Genomic DNA, 18,608 nt, shown 5'->3' with positions numbered 1-18,608 from the left:
CTTGCGGCACCACTCCAGATGATAATGATTGCTGAAAGATATGACACAAAAATACACTAGAGATGTGCGCGGTGTTCTTAAGCATTTTGGAATTGATGCCGTCGATGCCGGCTGAGGATGTTAATTTGAGGGATTCGATTAGCTTCGTTATACCATGTGCTTCGATTGTTATGTCAGGCATCGTTGGGTTGTTGAGGTAAGGACAGTCTGGGAGGTCAGTGTTAGGTTCAGAAGTGAACACGGAAGAGAAGACAGAGTTTAGTACTTCAGATACTTTATGGTCTGGAACACGGTTATTATCGTTATCACATAATAGTAATGGTTTACGGTTATTTGGGTTAATGTATTTCCAGAATTGTTTGGGATTGTTTTGCAGCAAGTTAGGGAGTGTAGTTGAGTAGAAGGTTCGTTTAGCTGTTGCGGCCAAGGAATCAAACTCCCTTTCAGTGACGTAATATTTTTCCCAGGCCGGAGCGGTATTGGAATGCTTGGCTTTACGAAACAATCTTTTCTTTTTATTATTTAGTCGTTTTAATGTGTTGTTGAACCATGGGGACGAAGGTCGCTCTGTTAAAATGATGGTTGGTATGTAAGTAGTAGCGAGTTCGATCATTTTATTTTTAAATAGCGTCCAGTTGGCGTCTACTGTGCGCTTCGGGAAATCTATAATGAACCAGTTGTAAAACTCGGTTAGTGCATTGTTGATGCTGATGTAATCACCTTTATCGTAGAGTGTTATTTTCTTTTTTGATTTTTTGCAATGAGGTAGCTGCCAGGATAATTCTGCATGTAGTACCGAGTGATCACTTAGTTCTGGTAGATGTGTTATAGAAGAAACACTGTCGGGATGGGATGTTAAGATAAGGTCGAGTATGTTAGAGCACTGTTCGTTTTTCCGCGTTGGGGTAGATACTAGCTGTGTCAAACCAAAGGTGAGGCATGTGTTAAGAAAATTACATTCAAGGTTATTTTTAGACAGTGTTATGGCTGGTTCGGACCATGTTATATCAGGAAAGTTAAAGTCACCTAAGAGGAGTAGTTGCGCATGATTAAATGACTTAGTAACAGTTTGCAGTGCCTCGTGGAAGTGAATAGTGAAGGAAGCATCTGCATCGGGGGGTCGATAGCATACACCGATAATAGTTTGTAGGTATGAAGAACTGCACAATACGAATAAGATTTCTAGAGGTGAAGTGATATTGATAATGGAGCAACAAAGGCTACGATGGGCAGCTATCAGAACACCTCCTCCGCGTTTGCCTACACGATCTCGCCTAAAAATGTCAAAATCAGGAAGGAAAGAATTAAGCTCTGTGTTATCGACGGTAGAATTCAGCCACGTTTCTGTTAGTACAAGAAGCTTACAATCAGAGGAATCGATAAGGCTACAGAGTGCTTCACGTTTGGGCAACAAGCTTCTAATGTTAGTATAAACGAATGATACAGGGATGCTATATGGTTTTGCGATAGCGCGTGATGGTAGCTATGAAGTTGAGGTAACTTTATTTGTAGTGTTATCATACTTGTAAGTTCTGTTATCCACGATTAGTTTATCGTACCGGAGTTTGAAAGGTTTCTGTTGCGACTTGCCGAACTCGATTAGTTGTTTACGTGCATGCCGGGTGTTAGCTGAGTAGTCTTCCGATATGCTGTAGCTGGACCCTCTAAGTTGTTTAGCATTTGAAAGAATGTGTTGTTTTACTTTGAAATGAGCTAATTTGATAATTATGGGTCTGTTTCTATTAGAGCTATATCTGCCAATTCTATGAGCGCGCTCAATATCTAAGGGATCCAACTTGACATTAAGGTTAGAAGCACAGAGTTCCACAATTTTTTTCTCAGATTCTTGCCACGTTTCACGCTCAGTATCAGATACCCCAAAAAACACAAGGTTAGAACGACGAGCCCTATCTTCTGAATCGTTTAGTCTTGATGAAATGTCGGAAATGGCTTTAGTGTTTGTATCGACCACTGTCCTGATGCAATTAACTTCGGTTTTTAGTGCAGTTATGGCGGAAACATCACCTTCAATTTTTGTTAGTCGCCTTTTAATGTCGTCAAAAATTTTGTCGTTCTGCGATAGTTTATTTCGAATTGATTTCATTTCACTTAGAAGGGATGCCTGACCTGAGTTTATTTCCTCCAATGCAGCCATTAGGTCACAGGATGCCTGCGTAGAAGTGGAAAGGGTGTTAGGGCCGGGATTTGATTCTATGTCGCCAGAGAGAGAAAGAAGTTGTAAGATGACATACGTGCAGTCGCGAACAATGGTAATGCAGCAGCCTGGGCTTGGCAGCACTAGCAAAGCGGCATAGCGGGAACGACGAGCATAAATAGCGTAATTGGTTGTTACCTGTAATGCGAAGAGGCGTCGGGCGTCAGTAAACCGCATTGTCGGAGTGCTGCCAAGCCCACTGATGAGAGCGAGGGGGTGACGTGTTTTATGCGTGAAGGTTGATGTCTGTTTCGATGCGTCGGCTGAGGCAAGGTTGTATGAAAACGATAGATGCGATGAATTTCCGTTCAGGGGCGGTGCGGCGCAGTAGTCAACGGCGCTTGCGTCGTTTTCGGAGCACTGGAGGGTAGACGAGGTTGGCCCGTCTGTAACACCAGCGCGCTCAGGGTAGGGCAAGCCTACACCACGCACGAAGGCATACAGCTGACTGTAGACGTGAGGCGGCGCTGAACGTCGGTCGGCATTGGCATTCCTGGGCAGACGATAGAGGATGCTCCGCCAGGTAAGTGTATCCCGCAAGCGAACACACCGTAAGCCGGGCGTGCCCGCAGGCCTCGTGGCGGCACCAGGAGAACAGCAGGTGCCAACGGGGAAGCAGAAGCCTGTGAGCACCTGTAATGCGAAGAGGCGTCGGGCGTCAGTAAACCGCATTGTCGGAGTGCTGCCAAGCCCACTATAATGCTATTGCGTTCTACTTGTAATCAAAGAAAGAATGATTCGAAATACTGAGTCTGAATTTAGGGAGGAATAAAGCATAGGCTTCTTTCTAGTAAGTTCCATCGAAAAAATCCTCCAAGTCAGTAGTCGACGGCGAGGCACAAGAAGCCTGCATATTTATATTGTTCAATGCTCTGTGCTACGTTGTAGGGTTTTTTTATATTTAGCTGGGGTACTGACGTCTTTCTTGGTAGAAATCAAAATGCTGACAAGTAGTCATTGAGACAAGTTGAAAGCAAATTATAGTACATAATACTCCAAAGGTTAGAGAAACAGGACATTACTTCGTGGGAAACTATATCATTGACAACATATTTTTCATTACTGCAAATATCCTCCAGTGTAAGAACAATATTGTTTGTTCTGGTCGGTAGACGTTTAATGTTATCACAGCGGTGAGCATTTAACAAGTGAATGATTTCTGCAACGTAAGTGTTTTATAAAAAACAAATCAATGTTGAAGTCGCCCTGTGCAATAATAGATATTTGAATAGAATCAGCAAAGCTAGGCTTTTCAATAACGTATAGAAAAGCAGAAATTTTACCCCGTGTGAAAAGGTACATCCTGGCACAAATAACACCCAACGTTATGCGTTCAACATAACGCGTAATAGTACAGTAATCGCAAAGGCATGACACATACGGAGCAAAGTCTAGTAAACCATCCCAGCTTCTCTATTTTCGTGATTGACTGACATGCAGCGGCATCGGTGTATAACAGTCACGTCACCGGAAGCAGTGAACGAGCCTTCGCTAAAGGCGACAATAGAAAAGGCATGGCTGAAAAATATGAACATCGTTCCGCATCTTCAGATTTATTACGTACACTTCTAACGTTAAGTATAAAAAGGAATAGCTTATCTTTTATAGCTGCCGAGTTCGCGTACAAAAACGAACAAACGTCTTCGACCGAAAGTTAATATTGCGGCTGCTGTCAGCCATTTTTGAAACATTCATCCATGTTTATATCTCTGTGAAATACGAGCCAGTTCATGTTTGGATGCCAACCTGATGGCGGGTCGTTCATGCCTTTTCCTAAGAAACAACTTTCCATTCTTGAACCACGAGAACGGGTAGTCGTTTTGCTTATGTTTATCTACAGACACGAAGTACGGATTTTCATTGGCCGCCGTCATGTTTTCTCGCTAGTACACCTCCATGGTCCTTAGAGGCGAAATAGCTTTTTAATAATCCATTCAGCTGAACTGCAAAGAAAAGAAAAACGAAACGAAAGAGCAGGAATGTTATCATATTTGCAAGGCAGCCAATGTCTAGCTTTACGGTTTTGCTATAACCGTTGGGACCTCGTGCATTGCAGCAAGCTGGCTTCTTTAATCCGGCCATTTCTTATTTTCTGCAAGTTGTACTAACATAACTTTGAGATGTAATGTTACGCACCTTTATTTGGCACTTTCGGAAGACCACAGGCTCTTTGAAATTTCGATTTAAATCAACAGAACTGTAAATGTGCTTTTCATAATCATTTCTGGCTCCAAGATTCCTTTCATTCAATAAGTTGACCAACGAAAAGGCTGATAAAAAACATCTAATCTGAACGGTAAAGCCACATGCTCCGCATTTCAACTGAGACTTCCTGCCATTGAAGTCGGAATCAAGTTGTCCACCTAAGCAAGGCACTATGTTGAAAATGCGGAGATGCACATTACACATAATATTTTTGCACCAGTTTCTGTGCTCAATACACCTTATTACATAATTTCCGAGATTGTGTCTGAAAATCGGAGACAAATTTATTAATGGATTAACAGCCAAATATGGTATTTTCAGCGATAGGGCAAGTCGTTCATTTGATGAAGACGAAAGCCTTTGCAGCGCTGGGAACAAAGCCTTGGGACGTGCACTTTCCGCCATGTAAGATGCACTCAATGTGGAGCAACGAGTACATGCAATGTATGGCCAGGCATCTTTCGCCAACGTCCTGGCATCAGTGCTGCACAAATCCCATGGGAACTGGCAACAAAGCAGTCGTGGACCCGAGGCTAAGGTAAGAAGAGTGGGTACATGTTTATTCATCGTCATCATAATCATCGCCAAAGCCAGGCGTCCGATGCTGGTCAACGGCTTGCACCAACAGCCTCCGATAACCATGGTACCAGCCTCCTTCCAAAACCATGGTATACCTTCCGATCCATTCCACGCATGCAGATTTCCTATCGCTTCCCATTTCATAAGCCTCTGTCGACTTTGAATGCTTTGCTGTCATTTCACACATATATCAATGTTTTAGGAAAAGGAAATAACGAGGGAAAAAGAGAGAGGTCAGTCAGGCTTTAAACGAGCACCACTTGTCTCCCCTATGCGCACAACAATATCTTCTGAACCAACTTAGTTCCTGCAAACTTAACCTAGAGTATCAAACACCCGTGCTTGAGCTCTAATCTATGCGGCCCCACTTGGCGGCGAAATGAAGTCAGACCCATAAGATTTATGTCCAGTCCCTCATGGCTCGGCTCTTACATGAGTCGCGCTTTGTCATCCTCCCAATTTGGGCTCTAATGATATTTACTAGGAGAATGAATGGATAATATTGCTACATTGCACGTATATAAACCAGCTGCTACTATTATTATAAAAATAGTTGCCATGTATGCTCCTTACCTACACCTAAAAGAGGTTCCTTCTGATTATAATGGTAAAATTTATCGTCAGCTTCACGGCGTCATTTTAGGGATTGTTCTTTGGTGTTCTCCAAATGATGCATCCGCTGGTTGTGTTGCAAGTATGCCAGTTGTTGTGAACAAATCAATTAAAGTATGATGGGCGATCGATTTCACAGCAAAGTACATTTATTTGAATTGTTGCCGAATTGAAGGATGCCTTGAGGTAATGAAGGACTGGAACGAATAAAGGCCCCCAGAGAATCTGAAGGCCACAGGATTTATGAAACTACAAACGAAGTGTACAATTTCGCAACAGTTATATTAAGCGTCGCAATAGCTGTAGTGCTTACCAAGGCTGCGTAAATATCGCGTAGATCCGTGCAGGTGGCGTGAACAAAATCATATATGATAACGTATATCGTAGTTTATTGTGGCACGAGGCAGATATGACGCAAGAGTGCCAGGGACATCAAACTATGTATACTGCTACATGTTGGTGGAATATGTAGACTAATCTAAAGACTAATCTGTAGACTATTCTAAAACGATGTTCTAGGCTAAAAGGGTCCGGCTATTCAATCGGCGAAGATTTTTCACGACCTATCCGGGAAATAAGATATAAGTTGTGGCAAAAAACTAAAGCAAACCGTGATCGCAAGGAAAAGGTATTTCTAGTCTACAACAAAGTCCGCATTGATGGCCGTCTTTTCGCCTGGGACAACGATTCAAACGATATCGTAGACTGCAAAAAAAAAAAACAAAGAACACATCAGCATGCGGACGCGCAGTGCTCAAAACCGCAATCAGCTACAATCATAAATTTAAACGCGCGCAGCCTGGTGAACAAATTCCACGAACTAGAAGCTGTCCTACTTGCTTACCAGCCTGATATCGCCGTCATTACAGAGACGTGGCTTCACTCGAACATTTTCAACCAAGAAATTGTGCCACAGGAATATGCAATTGTACGCAAAGATAGAAAGACAAGAGGTGGGGGCGTTGCACTGCTGTTTAGGCAAGGGATATCTTACAGCGTCATGCCTGAGGCTACAGGCATCGAGGCTGTTTGGTGCACCGTCCGTCTGAAAGATGATGTTTTCCATATTGGTGCGGTTTATCGGCCGCCTGATGCTGACCCTCTATTCTTGGAATCTCTCTCAGAATACATGCAACAACACATCTCCTATGGCAGCAAAGTAATAATGGCGGGAGACTTTAACTTGCCTGACATAAGGTGGAACTCAATGACACCAGGAAATGTTACACTTGACACCATATCAGACATACAGTTAGCATATAACCTGACACAAATTGTCGATTTCCCAACCAGGGTAGTCGGTACCTCAAGTTCACTCTTAGATGTTGTGTTTATTAGTGACCATTTCGTTGAGAATACTGTTCACGTTGAACCCCTTGAAGGATTGTCTGACCATAAGATAATATTTTGTTCTTTACAATTCCCAAGTCCTCTACGAACGCTCGGTCCTATAAAGCGAGTGCTCTCGTTCAAAGATGCAGACGATGCAGCTATCATGACCTACCTTGCCTTCAATTATCAAAATTTTTTTGACCTCATTTCTGACCAGCAGTCGTCTATCGATGTGGTGTGGACCGAGTTTAAAGCCATTGTGACGCATTGTATAAACGCCTTTGTTCCACGAGTTCAAAGAAAAACTAGAAAACGCAGTCCATGGATATGTCGTGATATAATCCACTTGAAGCGCAAAATAAAGAGACTTAGGAAAAGAAGAAAGTCGCATATGTGTAAAAAAACTGACTCGGAAATAACTCTGCTAACGCATTGAAAAGTAAAGAACGTTGTGCCAAAAACAGATTCTTGAATAATTCATTACACAGCTTTATCAGGAAATCACCTCAAAAATTCTGGCGCTACCTAAGCGTGAAGCGCTCTAACCTGCCCTCCATGAATGCTCAAGAAAGTAAACAAAAGGCTAACGCGTTTAACAAGCACTTTCAATCCATTTTCACCGTCGATAACGGTTCCCTCAACCACTTCGTCCCTAGCCACTGCCAAGAAAGCACTTTGGGCACCCCAAAAATATCACAGGCTGGCATATTATCTCTCTTGTTGAATTTAGATGAAAAGAAAAGGGATGGTCCAGATCGAATTCCGAACAGTTTCTTGAAAAGGTACGCAGAACCAGTAAGCAAGTTTCTTCATTTAATTTTCTTAAAGTCACTCCGTGAGAGCCGCCTTCCTGCAGAGTGGAAGGTTGCCAAAATAATTGCCATACCAAAATCAGGTGACACATCTTCCTTGTCTAACCACCGGCCAATTTCTTTAACAGGCACGTGCTGCAAAATACTAGAGCACATAATCTTGAAACACTTAACAGAATTCGTGGAAGCAAGCAATTTAATCTATTCAAACCAGCACGGTTTTCGAAACGGTTTATCAACAGTCACCCAACTCGTGGAAACCCTTCACGACTTAACTCAAAACATTAATGAGCAACTACAGGTAGACATAATCTTTATGGATTTCTCTCAAGCGTTTGCTCGTGTTTCCCATGTTAAATTGCTTAACAAACTTAACCGCCTACTTGGTAACGGCCCTGTTGTTGGTTGGATCAATGACTTTCTGTCAAACCGCTCCCAATACGTAGAATACAATGATCACCTCTCTGATGCTGTCCCTGTTTTGTCCGGCGTTCCCCGGGGCTCAGTTCTGGCCCCACTTCTGTTCTTATTATACATAGATGATATAACCAACCAAGTTGACGTCACCATTCGCCTCTTTGCAGACGACTGCATTCTTTATCATACTGTGCGTAACCACGAAGATCAAGCAAAACTGAACAGATCCCTAAATAAGGTAGTGCAGTGGTGTGCAGACTGGCGAATGGTGATAAATTCTGATAAAACTGTCTGCATGTCGGTCACAAACAAAAAATCAACTCTGCAGTTCCCGTACGGTTTCAGCGGCACTATTCTACAAAGCGTCACCCAGTATAAATACTTAGGCGTAATCATCTCATCCGACCTCACCTGGAATGCGCACATACAGTACGTAGCTAAAAAAGCCTTGAACAAATTGTTCTACCTCAAACGCACCTTATCGCATTCCACCAGCCAGACAAAACAGCTTGCTTGCGTCAGCCTCATCAGACCGGCACTCGAATACGCTAACATAGTATGGTTTCCACATTCCAAAAACCAAATTCATACGCTGGAACGCATACAAAGAAAAGCTGCCCGATTTATCTATAACCGTTTCAAACGCACAGATTCACCAACCGAACTTCTTTCTCGCGCAGGCCTCGCTACCCTAGAAATTCGAGCCAAGGTTCAACGATTGAAGTTCCTATACTTGGTATTACACAGTGCACTGAAATTGGATCCCGCCACTTTTCTAAAGTACAAGCTCACTAGACCGACTCGGCATAAACACGCTTTCACGCTAGAGGAATTTCTTTGTAATAACAACACTTATTTCTTTTCATTCTTTCCGCGAGCTGTGCGAGAGTGGAACTGCTTAAACCCTGCTATTACTGCCCAGCCCACACTAGAAACATTTACCAATCATCTAGAAGAAGAAATCGTAATCGCCACTTAGTGTTTTAGTTATTTTTTTTTCTCTTCTGCAAGAGCAACTGTGCGAAGACCAGTGTGTTACTCTATAAATGAAAGCGTCCATGTTTTTCTATGCTAACTCCTTGTTTGCTCAGTGTTTGCTCACACTGTACTTTTTGATGACCATATGCCCACTCCTGTAATAATCCCAAACGGGATTGACAGTATTGTGAAATAAATAAATAAATAAATAAATAAAAGGGGCAACTATGGTACGAACAGTCTCCTTCATTTCAGTGGAGTTACTTTGATTTATTAATTTCAATTATGTTACTGATTGGTCTGCTTATTGGTGTTACTGATCAAACGATCCTGGCGAAATCGGATCACGGTATTTGTTGTATTTTGGTGCGTCACAAGTTATCACGAGAGGCATTGGTTTAAAAGCAATTTACAAGATATTTTATTTAGAAGGGGATTTTCTCGCTCTCTGGCTGAATACGTTATTTCTGAAAGGGAATAGACCCTCCACTTTCCCATTGTTAACAATCACGATAGCGGCTATCATGAAATTCGCTTTAGTCAAAGATGGTCTTATCTCGCGTGCTCTATCACGTCTTCTGCCTATGACAATGTAGAATACAGAAGCCATCCGCTAAACTTCACTTATCGAAGGCAAAACACTATGTGCAGCCAAAGTAGCGGCAACAGTTTGTCTCTCTCTCTCTCGCTATATATATATATATATATATATATATATATATATATATATATATATATATATATGTTTGTCTGTGTGTGTGCGTGCGTGCGGCCATGTGTGTGTGTGTGTGTTTGATTGTTTCTTAGCATGTGTGTACCTATCTATGAATATTTATATCTAACCATTTTCCCACATACGTGGGCCAACGGGTACTCAGTGATGAGATGGCTAGTTCGTGGAGCTGCTCTACTGAAGCAACAGGGTGCGAAACCACCCGTCTTACCAACTTGAGTCACTGAGTATGCAGAATGTGTGCATACGTGCTGCTCTTCAACGAACCTCTTTCACGCCGACTTGGAGCCCTGGGTATGTGCCACTCAATCTGTGCTGATCTCCAAGGAACCTCCTTGATGTCAACTTGTATCCCTGGATTCCCAGTAGGTCTGCGCCACTCTTCAATGAAATGCGTTGAGGATAACTTGAGTAACTGGGTCAGTGCCACTGGGAATGTGCCCTTCTACAGGGGTGAAAATAATCCGTTAAGTTTATCCGATGCTGAGCGGAATCGAATCCATCTCATAACGGTTCCTCGAGGACAGTGACCCGACCCATCTGCAGGCTGCGAACCAAATGCACTCGGCATGTGCCGCTCTTCAGTGAACGTCTCGCTACTTCGGTCACTGAGTATGTGGCTCTCATTGTGGGGCAAGCGAGAGGACAATTTTCAGCGTTCGCTGCCGCAGGCGCACGACGTTTCTCGTCCCGGACGCGATGCGCCAATGGTCTTTCCGTCATCTGCTCAGCTGTTTGCTTTAGACGACGTCATACAGCATTTGCTGAGTTGGATGTACGTTGATTATTCGCCAGAGCGGCACTGTGCCGTCATTTGCTACCTCAACAACCAGCGAGCTGCTCATTCAAGAGCCGTGCGATCGATGTTCACAGAGGCACAAGTTTGCGTTTCTGTGGATTGCGCTCGATATGCGCACAATGTTCCTGCAGCGCCTGAGAAACAACACTATAAGAGAGTGGCTTTAAATAGAACTGACCTGGTGCCCACAGAGCTTGCTCGGTTTGGTATTTGTTCTGTTGCAGTAAACTAGGCGATAGTGCACGCCTTGCCTTCCCCTGCTGTGGGCCTGGGGCAAAATATAACAGTGCCGTTTAGGATCTTTCGGCGTCATCGAATCACTTTCGGAATGGAAAGGCCAGGGAAGTCGACCAGCATCTAAAACTGCGTTTTCAATACTAAACAACTGTAAGCAGAAAAACATCCTCCGAAATTTTCACAGCCATGGTTGCGTTAGCGCAAATAAACAAGAGTGCACGGAACTGCGTTGTTTTTGTCTGGTGTGCTTTTCTTGCGCATGAATAAGTCACATTCGAGTGCTCGTGAAGACAAAAAATAGAGAGCCATATGTGAATATCGTGCACAGAAACAGCATGGCCCTCGCGTCAGTGCTCCAGTTGATTTTTTTTTCCTACGCGCAATAGGCGGGTGCTTCAACTACTATAATTGTGCGATACTTACACTAAGCCACACGAGAAACATGTCCTGCCGTTCTTAATGGAGGTGATGTCCCCTTAAGCTATACTACACACGGATGCGCAAATAATTTTGTGTTCCGCAGCTCCAAGAGAGAAAATAGAACCGCTGTAACTGCACACAGGATCCAAATAGTTATGCTTGCCCCCTGATTAGCTATGAAGCTGAGTGTGTCCCTTGTGGGCGTGAAAGGCTGTGCATACTTGTTTCCTGACAAACTCTTACGTGAACACCTATCGTATAGAGCTTTTCCTGGAAACGCATGAAGCCTACAGAAGATAAAGAAATCCACAGGGTCTGCTATCTTATCCCTAAGACGACTTGAAAGCTAAAGCCTCAGTGCTGATGCAATAAAGACGGACACGTGAAATGCACATCCCCCTTAATTTGCTTAGTACTTCTCTCAGTGCTCCTTCTTAATTTGCATATTCATCCTCTTAATTCGTACTCTCATCCAATGTAGTGGGCTCGAGTGCCTTAAGTGACTTCGGCTTCATTAACTTCGGCTTAATTACCACCAAATATGGTGGGCTCGACTTCCACCAAAGGTGAAGCGTTCGACTCCCGCCAAAGGCTGAAGGTTCAACTCCTAGCTATGCTAATGTGTTCGACTCCCACCAATGATAATGGGTTTGACTGCCTTGACTGCGTCTTAATTAATTCCCAGAAGGAGCGGTGACTGGAACCACCTTCCTGCTTCTATAGTTTCAATCGCCAATGCCAAGACATCAAAAAAACGCGTGTCAACTACTACTAAGGCCACTTCGCCGCTAAAATGTGTGTTGTTTTTATACCGCCCACTTGTCTGTGTAATGCTTCGGCCCTGAGCGAAAATAAATGAAATGAAATGAAACTGTGTCTGAATTCACTTCGCCTTCAGTGTTATCAAAGGTTGTGCGTTTGACTCCAACTAAATATGAATGCTCATAGCCTTTTTTGTACATTTCGTGTTGTCGACACGTTCTCGCTCAGTCTTTGAAGGTCGACTGACTGATGAGACGTATCGGGCTTTCGCCTTAATAATTGTATTGTACTTATATCGATCGGGATATGCTAAGAGCGCACTGCGATGGTGACGACAAAGGAGGGTAAGAATGCAGCACAATGTATGGCGGGAGGGCGCGGCATAAATATGTTGCTCGTATTTAAAATAAAACATATTCTACAATACATCAACTAATATCTTTGATACTAGTTGTGCAATTGTCTAGCTGTACTTGTTATGAGATATAGTTATGTAGGTCTCTCCGAAAAAAGTTTGGGCAACTGCACGACGTTGCAATACCATTGAAGAAGATGAAGCTGGAGACATCGAAGCAGATGGCGCCGTAGAGTGTTCTCACCTAATTTTCACTGCGATATATTTCTGTGACCTGAAATGTGACTAAATTAAAGAAGGCACATTAACCTGCCTTAAAGGCGACAGTGTAGCTGCAGTGTTTTTGGAACTGCCATCGCAGGCGAATGACAAACGTAAATGCGCTGTTGGTGAATGCCGCTCGCGCCGTTTCTGCAGTGTACTAACCATTATTATAGACACAACAAAAGCACCGCGGCTGTCTATAACGACAGAAAGCTGAGCTAGTTGGTAAGTGCGCATTATGCAAAATAGAGGTGAGGCGTGCAGACCGGACACAAGAGTAGTGTTGTCCACTTCTCTACTCGTGTGTCCTGTCTGCATGCCTCACTTCTATTTGGCTGTCTATAAGCGACAGAAGTTATGGTCTATACCACATGTCGCCCGACCGTCGCAGTGCTTTTAATGCTGCGCAGCAGCACATGCCTTGCGTGCTTGCCATCCCGTCATTCCTTTACCTTTCGTGCGAAACTGTAGTTTATAGAATCCAACAGAAGCTCTTTTATAGCTCTTTTAAGAGTGGCACATATATGCACATTGGCATATAATCAGAGACGCAAGTTGGTCCGAAGTTTGGTTTCGAACCGTGTTCTCTCAGATTAGCAACCTGATGCGCTACCCATTTGTCCGTGGCCTACCCAGTGACACATGACGGCGGCAAAGTGGTTAGATACAAACATATCTACATGTATAGAAAAAGATCGCTAGCACCCAGAAAGAGCTTAAAGTACCCTAAGAGAGCTGCACACTTATGGACCTCTTTTTTGAATATGCAACAAGGCTGCAACTGCTTTTGATGCGTTAGGATTATTAGGGTACTACACGTACGTCCCAGGGCTATATATCTGTATGTACATACATGTATCAATATTTGTATCTTGCCGCTTTACAGCCTACCGGGGTCGAATGGTTAGCACATATGGTTGCTGTGCTGAGGTAACGGAATCGGAACGCACGCATCGGACAAATTTGGGTCACTCAGCATGTGCCAGAATGTACATACGTAGATTTCTTCAACTAAGCTCTTCCACGCCGATATGGGTGACTAGATACGGGACTGGGTAGGCACCGATGTTCAAAAAAACTTGCTGACGCTGATATGGAACACTGGGTATGTGCTAATCTGTCTGGACTGTTCTTCAATGAACCTTGTCGATGCTGTCTTGAGTCCCCAGGTGTGTGCTAGTATGAGTGCGCTGCTCTTCAATAAATCTCCTTGACGACAAGCTGGGTAACTAGTTATCGGCCACTGGCAGGTAGACGCCCTCTGATGAGAAACAAGTTCCGTTAAATTTCTTCTATACTGAACGGAATGGAACCCAGGTCAGTAGGGTTGCTCGAAGACAGCAACCTGACCCGTCTGTAGTCTTGGAAACAAATGCACCATGTATGTGCGTCGCTTTTCAATGAATGCGCTTTACGCCAATGCTTTAGTTAGCTGCGCCGTGAATGCACTTGAAGGCCGCTCTTCAATAAACTTCTCATCAACTTGCGTAACTGAGTATGTGCCCTTCAATTTGAGGCAAGCCAGAGTATAATTATAAGCGTTCGCAGGTGCTAGCGTGCCGCGCTTCATATCTCGGATGCTACGGGCGGACTTCTGGGCAACGCTACTTGACGGTGCAGCGTGTCCAGAAAGAAGCGTGAGAGAAAAGCCCGTATCTCGCATGACGCGTTCCTCAACGTTCGCGCGCAAAGTTGCGTCATGTATTTGGGATGCCACTCCAGGCCTCCCGGCGGCGGCACTGATAAGCCCTTTTTGACTGTCGCGATCCGTTGTGTGGCTATGTTGATTCAGCGTTTCTCAGTTCCCCTGAAACAGATATCAACGATTTTTTTTACAGAGTCCGCGGTGGTATCACTGGACTCCGCATAGTGGACGCCTCTATAATGCCCGATATTGTGACAGGCAATCCGAACGCAGCCGTCTATATGATTGGGGAGAAGGGCGCTGCCATGATTTTGGAGGACAACAAATAAAGCCGGCTGATCTCATAGCGCGTCTGTTTCATTTCGAAAGATCTATTACATTTATTTTCGACATTTTTTCACGACCTTACCGAAACGCATGCTCTTTTAAATCTGCTGGGGCCCTCCAATGGCTGTGGCGTTGCCCTGCTGAATACGAGGTCGCAGATTTGATCGTGGTGCCGGTTCTCGGACTCTAAGGCGGGGGGGGGGCAATGAACGGCCCCTTGTGTACGGGGCTTCTATAGCAAGGTAAACAACCACAGGTGGACAAAATTATTGCAGAGCGCTCCACTATAGCAGCCCTCGTAACTGGCTCCATACTTCCAGACGTCACGTCGAGTATGGAGTCGTATGTCGCGAAATTGCGGCCGATAAAAATTCTGGTAGTGGGTTCAGTTTTTCCAGAGCGCCGATAACTGGTAGCTCGTCACAATATACTTCTTGGTTAGCTCATCACTGGGTGATGGTAACGTGAACAGCCTTCAAGTAGTCATAATAAACTGAGTGACAGCATAAGACACCCAATTTTGTTTTGATAGTCGACGATTATGCGTATTAGGCAGCAGGCATAGGTACTAAGGTACGAAAATATTTCTACCGTACTCAATTTTCCTTCATCTCGCAGATATAAAGTGTGTGACAAAGTTTATCGGACCTGTGAAGCGTGAGCCAGTAACGCAGCGGCAGCACCGATAGCTCTGGTAGATCGGCGAACTGGCCGTGCGAAATGTGATAGGGGCGTCACTTTCTTGCGGCCCGATCTTCTTATGGCTCAGAGACGCACCATGGCGACGGAACATTGCAGTGCGACTCTTCTTTCTTACAAGAATGTGATAGGAGGATGTGGGCCCAGGCCTCAAGCACACAGGGATGGCACAATGAACACAGAGAGGCTTTAATGACACGGGGACGGGACTAGGATAACGTACACGATAACACACACAGAGTTCCTTTCATAAATGTCTGTCGCGTAAGTATCGTCGCGCTCAGCGTCAATGTCGGAAGGCGTCCGATAGCGCGTCGGTCTCACACACTCACGGCACGAAGAGGCGCAGAGATGAATCTCGAGCGGCGAGTGGCGCAGGTGTTGGAGGCCGGGGCGGGTGCCCGGCACACGACGAGCCACTCGCGCGACAGCAGGGTCGGGACGTCGGCCCGCCACAGGGTAGACCGTTCGTGAGGCTTAGCTGCGCCGGAACATGCCGCTGTCGGATGCTCGCCCAGCAGTGGAGCAGGCCGGTTGAAGACCAAGGACAGCCCGGCCTGTTCTGCCAGCACACCCAGGAACACCGGCCTTGGGTAGATGACTGCTCGGCTCGTACGGAAGGCCAGCCCAGGCAGCTCAGGCAGATCGCATGGCTGCCGTCTCCGCCCAGACACCGGCTCTTCTCTTCTTCTTCGTCCGTCGCCGCCGCACAGCAATCACGCGCATTCGGCCGCGACATTCAAATAGTCCAAACTCCTATCACAAAGAATCACAATGAAATCGATTAGGTGAACATAGTACAACCAAAACATAAGTCCGAGTGCACACACTCCTTCAAGTACACCCGTGTTCTGGCACTCGTCTTCAGGGCTCAATTTCCTTGTAGAAAACGATGATGTGCAGAAGACGTACAGTGAGGCAATTTTGGTGAAAGTAGCAACAGTCATATAGAAATATAAATTGAATACAACGTTTCAACAAAACAAGGCAGCCTTCTTTGACTCGCTGAGATCATATATCAAAAATAATCCCCTGACAGTTCTGGAACATGGTGAAAACAAATGGCAAAGATAGCGTCGGCACACCGCCTCTTACATGCAACAACAATTCCATTAGCAATGTTCCAGACACAAAGCTCATTGCATAAATAAGTATTTGTAGTCAGTATTGCTCTATTTCGCAACTACCAATCCCCATTGTTTTTCCAAACCGCATGAATTAACAATTTAATGACTGATATATCTGTTGTTCACACCAGCGTACTTACCTCAAAAAGTAAAACACATCTAAGCACCCGGGTCTGGTGGCGTTTCCAGTTTTGTCCAGAAATTCTTCGCTGATATCATCTCTAATTACTTGTCAGTAATGCAAACAAGTCACTTACTAGTCATGAACCTCCTGACGATCGGAATACTGCTAACATTGTTCAAGTTTATAAAAGCAGGTATGGGGAAAGTACGACTAATTACAGGCCCAATATCGAACTAGAGTCTTTCGCAAAGTCCCTCAGCACGATATTTACACAAGCATATTCCGAAAAATTGCAATCAATATATTTTTTTGGGAATAACAATAAGAATTTTGATGCGTACATTTGCGCGTTACACAATTAATAAGTGTTTTTCACAATGTACTTTTCTCATTCAATAAAGGTTTGGACGCCGACTGAAATCTACTTGATTTTCAGGCGTGTCACAGAATTTGTCATTCTTTTATTTTGCACAAGCTGTCTTTCCTTGGTTTCTCCACTAACGTTCATTCGATTTCTTTCACTCTCTCTCAGCTCTTCTTCCCCCAGACCGGCGAAGGCGCGCACGTCAAGAGAAACCCAGCGCGCTTCGGACAGCTCCACTGCAAAACTTGCGATGTAGATTTTTCTCATTGAAGTGAAGTCGCGTATGATTTACGGAGTATTTGTGATTTTCGATCGAAAGGTTATTCAGACGCAGATAAACAGAAAATATCATAAAGAAGCCCACATACATCATATTTTGTTGTTGTTTTTAGAATATTCCGTTAAAATATTTAGGGCCTGATGCAGTTCTTGGCTAATGACATAAATTGCGTAACAGGAAACAAAGAAGTTCAGGAGAGGCATCCCCAAAATTCAGCGGTGAATATGGTTTTCCCTAATGCGAATTTTGTGAGCAGCTGTAGACGTGACTTCATTTCGATATATATGATGGCAAGGGCAATTTGTCTCGTGCGGCAGGTTGCAAATTTAGCGAAGTGTGGCACTAAGTGTGGAAGTGCCGCAACTGGGGAAATAGCGAGAGGTAACGCGTGGTTAAGGGGTGGGCATGATTCACAGCAGACACCGCAGACAGATCTCAGCTCATGCAGCGCTTTGTTTCTATACAGGGAACGTGCGCCACTCTGGTGCTACCCTGTTGCCATTGTCGCCGCAAAGGCCGTCTTGCGCGGCACTACGTTTTCTTCCCATGTTTTCGTGATTCCCGCCTCGCCTGCTTTCCACCTCACGCTCTTTTCGCTATAGCCGTCTTTCATACGCTCTCCTTGTTCACTTATTCTGTCTTACGCTTTTATCTTTGCTCGGTTACGAGGAAGCGGAAGGACGACGCTGACCCTCGCCGCAGGAAAGGCCGCCCAAGAGCACGTTGACATTGGAGAATCTGGCGTCTACGGCAAACAGAATTCTCAAGCCATCGAAGTTCGCGCTCTTCACTCTGCTTGCCCACCGCGCTTGCGGAACGTGATACAGCGCCATCCGCTGTTTAGTGTGCTAACCTCCAAGCAAGTGCCGGATATCTCAGATGTTACCCTGGCTTGAAACTGTGCAGCTATCTCCGTTCATGTAGACCTTCCGTGTTTTTTTTTTATTTTGCGCCTCTTCATCACTGCTTCCACCACGATGAGACACCCTGAGCAAGAAGAGGCAGTACTGCTAGGACGGCTGGCAAAGACCTTTCTGGCGATGCATGACCCTCAGAAGAAGCATTCGCCGAAGAGACGATCCTAGCGGTGTTGTTGGGTTCGTGGCCGATCTTATTCCACAGGTAATCGTTTAGCACGTTCTCCTTCTGCTTGGCGTGTTTCTTGTTGAAAAAACGGGTTGCTAACGCAGCAATACGATGAGCATTTTCGATGTCGCCGCGAACTTTGAAGACTGCGACATGACGAGCGCGTCGCACTTGGCCGGCATCTTTCGAATTTCCTAATCATGCTCCGATTGCTCCCCAGTCACGGAATCCGGAAG

General features: G+C 44.7%; 1 protein-coding gene across 1 annotated transcript in view; it reads left to right on the top strand.

The window, feature by feature from the left end:
* LOC135903468 (glucose dehydrogenase [FAD, quinone]-like) overlaps positions 1-14,709 on the top strand; it is a 119,782-nt gene extending 105,073 nt beyond the window's left edge. The window contains exons 10-11 of the mRNA XM_065433793.2: positions 4,742-4,958; positions 14,559-14,709. Of these exons, the coding sequence (XP_065289865.1) occupies positions 4,742-4,958; positions 14,559-14,694 (353 nt within the window). The 3' untranslated portion in view covers positions 14,695-14,709. The remainder of the gene's footprint in view (positions 1-4,741; positions 4,959-14,558) is intronic.
* The last annotated feature ends 3,899 nt before the right edge of the window (positions 14,710-18,608 follow it).

The sequence above is a fragment of the Dermacentor albipictus genome, chromosome 7 (genome assembly GCF_038994185.2).
Source record: "Dermacentor albipictus isolate Rhodes 1998 colony chromosome 7, USDA_Dalb.pri_finalv2, whole genome shotgun sequence".
Taxonomy (NCBI): domain Eukaryota; kingdom Metazoa; phylum Arthropoda; class Arachnida; order Ixodida; family Ixodidae; genus Dermacentor; species Dermacentor albipictus.
Note: the sequence above shows the minus strand (reverse complement) of the source record. Positions and strands in the feature narration are given on the sequence as shown.